Here is a 9,327-nt window from a genome sequence, read left to right as displayed (position 1 = left end):
GCTGGTGTTGAAAAAGGGAGACTACGGTCTGAATGCTCTGTATCCTGGCTGGACTGGGATACGCTAGAGCTGTAGATGTGTCTATGGTAGCTCCTAGATACTGATGAACGTGCGAAGGCTCTAGGTGCGACTTGGTGTAGTTATCGTAAAGTCGTGCAATGTTTTAATTGTTTGTTTTGTGTGTTGTACACACTGGTTGAACAATCTTGCTTTTATGAGCCAGTCGTCGAGGTAAGGGAAGACATGTATTTTTTGTCTTCTGAGATGTGCTGCTACTACTGCTAAGCACTTTGTAAACACTTGTGGTGCTGTTGTAACCCCGAATGGAAGGACTTTGAACTGATAGTGTTGTCCTTGTATGACAAACCTTAGATACTTCCTGTGCGCAGGATGTACAGGAATGTTAAAGTAGGCGTCCTTTAGGTCTAGTGTGGACAGAAAATCTCCCTGTTGTAGTAATGGGAGTACTTGTTGTAAAGTGATCATGTGAAACTGATCCAATTGTATGTAGTGGTTGAGGAGCCTGAGGTCGAGAATTGGTCTTAATGTCCTGTCTTTTTTGAAGTAGGAAGTACAGGGAGTAAACTCCTGTTCCTTGTTCCTCTAGAGGAACTACTTGAACAGCATCTTTTTGTAGAAGTGCTAGAACTTCCTGTTGAAGCAGAGTTATATGGTCTGTGGACATTGGACGCTGCCTGGGTGGTATGTTTGGGGGGGTTGCTGTGAGTTCTAGGCAGTAACCATGTTGGATAATTGGTCTTACCCACCTGTCTGTTGTGATGGAGTTCCAAACAGGTAGGAACTGTGAAAGTCTGCCCCCCACAGGAGTGGAATGCTGTAGGGGAGGCAGAGGAAAGTAACTGTTTAGGAGTGGAAGAGGAGCGGTTGTTGTTATTACCTCTGCCTCTTCCCTTGTTGTTGCCTCTGTATCCTCCTCTAAAGTATCCTTTATTAGAGGAGGTTTGCGTGTCTGTTTTATGATGTGGTCTCTGTGCCTGTTTGCTTTGTGCCTCCTCTATAGAAGGAGCGGCGATTGTGGGTGGATTGTAATGCACCCATAGACTTAGCTGTGTCTGTGTCTTTTTTCATTTTTTCTAGTGGTATGTCTACCTCCGGCCCAAACAACTGGTTCTGATTGAAGGGCTGGTTCAGGATGGTAGTTTGTACCTCCGGTTTAAAACCTGAAATGCGTAACCACACATGACGTCTGAGAATCACACTAGTATTGACTGCTCTGGATGCTGTGTCAGCTACATCTAGTGCACATTTAATTGAGGCATTAGATATGTTTGCCTTCTTGTAAGAGCTCTGCTGCCTGATCTTGGTATTGATCAGGGAGACGTTCCATTAACTTTCCTAGTTGGTCGTAGTGAGCCCTGTCGTAGCGTGAAAGTAAGGCTTGTGTGTTTGCTATGCGTCATATGTTTGCTGCTTATGCAGCAATCCTTTTTCCTGATGCATCAATAATTTTTGATTCCTTGTCAGGCGGGGGCGTGTCACCAGAGGTTTGGGAGTTTGCTCTTTTACGTGCATTTGACACTACCAAAGAGTCTAGTCGCAGATGTCCTTTAATATAGACCGGATTAGCTGGTGCTGGTCTATACTTTTTTTCTACTCTGGGATTTGGCACCCTACATCTTACTGGATCTTTAAAAATGTACGGAGCATGTTTAATAACCCCTTTGATCATAGATAATATTTGAGTAGACCATTGTGACTGCTCAAAAGTGTCTAGTAAGAAATCCTCCTCAATGGCATCAGAGTGCATTGACACTCCATGGTAAAGGGCAGCTCTGTTTAATAGATGATTAAACCCAATACTATCTTCTGTAGGGGAAGGTTTTGTTGGGTAGTACTGAGGATCAGGAATGTCTGGTAAAAAACCATATGCCTCGTCCTCCTTGGGATACTGGGGGTTGACATCCTCATCTAAAGGGTATGTTACGTCATTGCCCCCAACTAAATCATACTCTTCGTCAGGGTGGTGTGATGATGCAGGAGATTGAACTGGAGAAGTTATAGGTTCAATGTAAGGGTTAGGAGAGGAAGAAGGTGAAGGAGAGGAAGGGTGCATTGGAGAAGTTGCACAATCCTTTTTGGCAGGAACCACAGGTGGAAGTGGTGTGTCGGCTGGTCTTTTGTTATAGGGAATTGCTTCCACATGTCCAGTTTTTTTGATTAATATAGACCTTTTACTGTTTAGGATCTGGTTTAAACAGTTTTTCTAGTTCCATAATCTTTTTCGGCGTCGATTTTTTCGGTGCCAATAGAGGTTGATTAGTGTTCTTTGCCTTAGAAGGAGTGATCGAGTCCTGTGGCAATTTTTTCGGTGCCGGAGGTGGTTTAGGCTTGTTTGTATCATGCCTTGGAGACTTTGGTACCGATATTGTAGATTTCGGCGTGGAGACACGTTTTGTTGGGCCTGCGGCGCCGGAATCTGGCTTCCCTTCTTTATTTTTGGAACCGGAGGGTTTCGGAGTCGAAGCTTTCGGGTCCGGTACGGTTCTTGGCTTCGGCACCGATGTGTCTTTTGGTTTAGGTGCCGAAGGGCGTTTTGGCTTCAGTGTTAAAGAATCCTTTGGTGTTGAAGGATGTTTCGGTGCGAATGGAGGAGGTGGAATTGCCACATGATTTTTTTTTGGCGCCGAGGCACCGGAAGGCGGGGCGTCGGAGGGTAAATTTCGGTCTCGACTGGGCCACATGGGCGGAGTGCCGACCGCTGCCTTTGTCTTGGGTAGTGTATGTTGTGCGGGGGCAGTGGTAATTACAGGTTGTTGAGATGGAATCGAATCGTCCGAGTCCTCTTCCCCGATATGATCTGGAGATCAGGCGAGTCTTCCTCGGCGACGAGTGGAGCCTCGTCTTCGGAGATATCTTCGATTGGATCTTCGTCCTCGGAGACGTCTTCTTCGACGATCTCCTCCTAAAAGATGGCCTCCGGTGCTGGCGCTGATCTCCTCATTTCGTGTCAACGGGCCCTCCGATCCCGAATAGTTTTCTTCGATTGGAAGGAGGCACAGGCTGCGCAGGTCGACTCGTCGTGTTCTAGCGAGAGACAGAGGTTGCAGACCTCGTGATGGTCGCTATGAGGGAATTTTGCTCGACATACCGGGCATCACTTAAATGGAGTTTTGTCCATGAGGCGTAGGCCGTACGGCGCCGATAGGCCCAACGGCCCGCGTCAAAGCACCGGAATGTAGCTGGTGATGTCGAAAAGTCTATTGAATGTCGAAATAAGTTTATCTAAAGTTTCTCGCTTCGAAAATGCAGAAAAAGTCTTTTCTAGCCGGAGCGGAAAACTTTCATCCGAACCCAGTGGTGGAAAAAAACAATCTGAGGATGGAGTCGATGACCATGCGCAGTATTGTCCAAGGGAGGAGTCACCTATCTCGTGACTACAAAGACTTCTTCCAAGAAGACAACAACCTGCAATCATCCGAGCCCAACACCAGGTGGCGATCTATTGCTAAGTGTATGATCTGCAGCTCATATGCCTCGAACACAATGTTTAGCAAACCAAAGTTCAGTGAGCTTGGTCAAAGGTGTAGCTAAAAACAAAACCTAATTTATAAGTAATTGGGGTAGGGCGGCGCTGCAAGTCTTCTTGCATCGCTGCCCTACACCAATGTCAAAGGGCAGGAATGCACCATATTTATGAAATACGGTCCATTCCTCTTGCGTTGGAGCACAAATTGCTGCCTGGCACCAACATAGGCAGGATTTCTTTTTTACAGAAAGGGCACGATCCAGAGAGATGTTTTCCTCTTTCTATGTGAGCTGCGGAATGCAACACTCGTGGAAAGAGGATAAAACGAGGAGAAATATTTTCACTGGGGGGACGTACGTTTTTTGGTGCTGCGCGAGGTTGAAGTGATTTTGTAAATATGGGGCAGCGTCAAAATCTAAGGTTGTTGCATGGGAACACACATGCAGCGCACACGGAACACCTCCTTGATGCAGAGTTAGGCAAGGCAGCGACCTGCCCTGCTTTGTCTTACTCCGTATCTATGAGGCCACGCAAAGCCATGCAGGGGGACTTTGCGCCGCCTCTTAGGTATGGTTGAGAGGCTCGCGCTGACAGAGCATCAAACAGACTGGTGCTCCCACAGCGCAAGCCTCTCATAAATAAGCCACAAAATATTCTCCAAGTTCTTTAGGTCTTTCCTTATCAGGTATCTGCAAATAAAATAATGGGCAGCGTAATGAAAAATAAATGTAAAAGTCGTTACTCATTGGGAAATGCACTGTAATACATTATGAAACCTCTTATTAGTTCATGCACTGCAGAGGTCTGTGTGTAACCGGAGAGAGACAGAATAAAATCTTTAGTGGAGAATAGTGTATTTTTAGTGCTACGAGGTCACAGCCTGTGACAGAAAGCACTGCGAGTATGCAAGTCATTATCTTATACTTGCATTGCATTACACACAGTGAAGAATAGACCGGTGGAGAAGTGTGGCTCAATGATTAGAGCGGCAGACCCTGATGCAGAGGTCTAGCCCGGGACCAGGGTTCAATTCCCGCCTCGGCGGGTCTTGGGCTCAAAATTCCACGGACCTGATAATTCTCGCCTCGGTGCCTATTCCAATCATGGAGTCCCACTCTGCAACTCTGGGCAATAGCTTCCTTAATCCCCACAACGGCCCCCACAACGCTAAGGATACCTGGCCTCCACCTTGGGGGTGCCCAGGAGAGGATGCCTCACAGGGAAAGCCAGGATGGGTTCCGCAGCGGTATTCGTAACAAGCCTTGAGACCTTAGCGAGTGAGTAGTACACTATACAAGTATCAATTTACATTACATTTACATACAAAATTTGTAATTTTTTTTCAATACAATGGTTCTTCTAAAATGTAGATTTTGGGAATACCAGGGCTTATGTAATGCAATGTATTTTATCAATAACTCACTTCAACACCTCCTCAGGGGTATTAAGGGCTGTGTAAGTACAGTTACAATTAAAAACAAATACTTCAGAGTCCAGTTGTTAACTCTTTGCACTAACTCTTTATCATGACAAACCTTGGAATGATTCACCAGGTCCCAAGCACCCTTTACACTGGCAGACTAATTAATGGGGCAGCTTTTTTTTTTCTAGGCGACCAGGCACCCTGGCACAAAGCTTTTCAAAGCACTGGAGACTCAGCTGAAGCATTTTAAACGATCGAAATTTGTTGTCCCAGGAAGGTTGTCTTTTTTTCAAAAACCAAAGCAAATGTTTTAGAATCCAAGCAAAGTGAGGCTGCGGAATGTGTGACCCCCTTCCCAGGACTCCACGGCCCCCCTGGGAGTCGCGCCCCACAGATTAAAGACGTCTGCATTAGAGGGAAGAGATTCACACCTAGAACTGCTGTACCATGACATTAGTGATGTCAATTAAAAAGAGGACTGACGCGACCGCGACATCAAAACAGAAGCAGCGATAGGCAGACACTTGTCCTGTACCTTCATACACACACACAGCAATGCTTCAAGTTAACACACGAGTTTAAGAAAGACACAAAACAGTCCATGTGATCTCCATGTTTTATAACCCAGACCCCCCTCTCCAGAAGTTCACACACCCGGGGGCAGGAAAGAATTAACTGAGGTCTCGAAGTACAAGTACATTTCCTACTAGCCCGGCCTTAGCCTGCAAGGCCCAGGTATACCGGCAAACAGCACAGAGCCCGAATCACCACAGACCGCTGTGCACATATCACATCGGGTGCATCCTGGAGGATGGTACAAATCACAAAAGTGAGCTCTTTAATTAGCCTGTCTGCACTTGAGGCGAGCTTGGTGTGTGTGCTCAGTGTCAGCTTGGCGTGTGCTCAGCGTCAGCTGAGTGTGTTCGCAGCGCAAGCTTGGAGTGTGCACAGCATAAGCTTGGTGTGTGCATAGCATCAACTTGGAGTGTGCACAGCGTAAACTTTGTGTGTGTCCAGCGTCAACTTGGTGTGTGATAAGCATCAGCTTAGTGTGTGCACAGCGTCAGCTTAGTGTGTGCACAGCATCAGCTTAGTGTGTGCACAGCGCCAGCTTAGTGTGTGCACAGCGTCATCTAGGGGTGTGCACAGTGTCACCTTGGTGTGTGCAGAGTGGAAGCTACAGGTGTGCTTAGCATTAGCTTGGCGTGAGCTCAGCTTAACATGTGCGTTGTTAGCTTGGTATTTGCGCAGCGTCAGCTTGGTGTGTGCGCAGCGTCAGCTTGGTGTGTGCACAGCATCAGCTTGGTGTGTGCACAGCGTCAGTTTGGTGTGTCCACAGCGTCAGCTTATTGTGTGCACAGTGTCAGCTTGGTGTGTGCACAGCGTCAGCTTGGTGTGTGCTCAGCGTCAGCTTGGTGTGTGCTCAGCGTCAGCTTGGTGTGTGCTCAGCGTCAGCTTGGTGTGTGGTCAGCGTCAGCTTGGTGTGTGCTCAGCATCAGCTGGGCGTGTACTCAGCGTCAGCAGGGCTTGTGCTTAGCGTCAGCAGGGCATGTGCTCAGCGTCATCTTGGCGTGTGCTCAGCGTCAGCTTGGCGTGTGCTCAGCATCAGCTTGGCGTGTGCTCAGCGTCAGCTTGGCGTGTGCTCAGCGTCAGCTTGGCGTGTGCTCAGCGTCAGCTTGGCCTGTGCTCAGGGCACACCTGGTGTGGGCTCAGATACAGCTTGGCATAATTTCAGGGTTGGGGAGCCTGGTGTCTGCCTGCCCTTGCTGGTTTTCCAAACAACTCGAATAGTTTAGTCCATCTTTGGTACTCGGAATCCTAAATCCTTAAAATTGGAAGCCCCACAGACACCTGTCCAACAAAGGTCTAGTGGCGCCCTCTGCTGCACCTTACAGAACATGTCAAGAATGAATAATGCAATTACACAGTATATACCACCAACCATGCCCTCAAGGCGTGCTCTGCTGGCAGATGCAGGAGTAGCTGAAGGGAAAGGGTATGGTGAAGGCTTCAGCAGCCTGGCCCCCCCAGGACTAGTGTGTGGCATGTCATGTACTCTTGATCCCCACTGCTTGCAATTTTCTAAGAATGTGGTCTTAGAATCAGCAGCCCAGAAGCCATTATACTTGCCAGAATCATGTAAGTCATTGAGAATATCCAAATGAACCATATATAACGCAAGCAACAGCTGTGACACTCTTTAAAAAAAAATAATAATAATAGCCTGTCCAGCAAAGTTTGTATAAAAGCAGCAAGGCCCATTACGTCATCAAAGGAGGGTAGCCAGACCATGTCATCATGAAGGGATGAGTCCACCCATGTCATTGTATGTGTGTTGAACCCAGCTATGACTGCCGCTATGACGTCATGCCGGTGTGAGCCCAGCTTTGACATAAGGAAGGGACTCGCCCAGCCTTGATGATAAAGAGTTTGAACCAAACAATGACATCAGAAAGGGCTCCACTATGACATGGGAGAGGAGTGAGCCAATCCGGCTGCAGGGATACTCGTCAGAAATATATTCCCTGTGTGCCAGAGAAGAGGCAAGTAATGCTGCAAGGACGCTGAGCGGTGTCGTCCTAGCGGATTTTCAACAAGGAAACACAAAACCCGCTCTCCCTGCAAGCTGCGTCAGGGAGTAGTGCAACTTCTGGAGAACAAAACAGCTCTTACAGTGATTGATTCTGGTTGGAGGTGGGAAGAACAGTTTATATGAAAGAAAACAACAAATACTGAGCTTACAGTGACCCCTACTGGCCACAGCAAATACAACAGTTCTGGCAGCGCCACCTGCTGGACGGTTTGATAGCACTTAGTTTTTCTTTAATTACAATGCTGGTCTCATTGTCCACGGGGTGTATTCGGGCCAATCAGAAGAGCCCCCGGTAGGTAGACCAGAGTTTGCACAATTACAATGTGTCCACTTAACTCACTCCTGGTGTCGCTCATTCAGAGTTTTACTGTGCTTTTCCTCTGTCCCCACGTTCCAGGCACACAGAGGTCTCTGGCAATATGCAGACACTCAACCACAGTATGAATAAAATCTCCGGCATTAAAAATCACATCAGAATATTTTTTTCTTTAAAAAAAGTCCTATTTTTATAAAAGAAAGGGGCATTGTTCTTTGAAGGGTCCTCACGGAGGAATGGCTGTGCTGTGTCCAGCACCAGGGTGGTCTGTCATTGTTCGGTCCACACATGTGGACGGGCAGGGCTGAGAGGACCAGCGCGCCTGACACCATCTTCTTGCCAGGCAGGTGGAAGCCGCCAAGGGGCCTGCTCCCACGCAGCATCTCTCACGCTGGTGCCGCTCCGCTCTGCCCTGGCCCAGGGTCAATCCATCTCCATGGACATGAGCCGCCGTCGCTGGTCCCGCCGCACCTCCTGCACCGGCAGCTTTTTGCAGCAGAAGCGTGTGCTGCAGTAGCCAATCAGGCAGGACAGGAGCCCGACCGCTGTGGCAAATGCAATTCCTATTAGCAGCGGGTACCTGAAGGCGCTGAGCACTGTAGGAAAAAAGATAGAGAGAGCATATTACACTCTAAAGCACAAGTATCCTCAAACAAATGTCGTTCCATTTAACCACTTCACACAGATGTTACCAGTGTCTGAGAAATAGAAGAGGTTACTTGCCTGCAGTAACTGAGGTCTCCAGAATATACTATTCCAGTCACTAAGAACTTCTGCCAGCTGGCAGCAGATCTTGAAACTGTCTTTTAGAAAACACTTAATTTGTAAACACAAATAGGTGCTGGGCCCTCGACAAGAGGTAACTGCAGTTTGCGCCACCTTTTACCCCTGCCAGCATTGCCAATGATTCGAACCAACACAACTGCTAACCAACAAGCTTCCACAAGTCTGACTATTTAGACTATTCCAGTCCCCCAAAGCCATAAGAATGGCTTAGGTGGTAGGTAACAAGTCATTTTTAGGTCGAGGACCGTAGGCTGCGCTTGTGCAGTCTTGGTCAGAGATTTAATTTTTACCATTATGGGGGCTTGAACCTGCCCCTCTTCTCCATAAGCTGGCCTCGTAAATGCTGGCCAGCCATTGGAGGAGAGGGGCGTCACTCCCTTTAAGCCCAGTCTTTTCCCGATTCGGGGGCGTTTTTTTTAGCTTCTTTCTCTCCTCTTCCCTTAGGTTGGAAGTTTATCTTCCAGCCAATGGTAAGAGGAGAGAACGAAAACACGCCCCCCAATCACGAAAATGGCAGTGGTTTCTCCGAGGCATTTCTGCCTTGCTTCGGAGAAACATGGTCGTGTTGGGTAACCCTTCTGTACTTGGACGGATATTGTTTAAGTATTTTATTTCAGGTGCAGCTATAAAAGTGGCCAACATTCACCTTTAATTTTTTCGTTTTGACTGCCAAGCCACACGCGAGCTTGTGCAATTTATTTTACATTAATGGGCACCGGCCT

At 47.7% G+C, this 9,327-nt stretch overlaps 1 protein-coding gene across 1 annotated transcript in view; it reads right to left on the bottom strand.

The window, feature by feature from the left end:
- Positions 1–5,514: 5,514 nt before the first annotated feature.
- The window catches only part of PTGFRN (prostaglandin F2 receptor inhibitor), a 376,964-nt gene continuing 373,151 nt past the window's right edge, over positions 5,515–9,327 (bottom strand). The window contains exon 9 of the mRNA XM_086935651.1: positions 5,515–8,415. Coding sequence (XP_086791777.1) covers positions 8,243–8,415 — 173 coding nt within the window. The 3' untranslated portion in view covers positions 5,515–8,242. The remainder of the gene's footprint in view (positions 8,416–9,327) is intronic.

Source organism: Lissotriton vulgaris, chromosome 8, assembly GCF_964263255.1.
Source record: "Lissotriton vulgaris chromosome 8, aLisVul1.2, whole genome shotgun sequence".
Classification (NCBI taxonomy): Eukaryota; Metazoa; Chordata; class Amphibia; order Caudata; family Salamandridae; genus Lissotriton; species Lissotriton vulgaris.
This window is presented reverse-complemented; position numbering and strand designations above follow the sequence as displayed.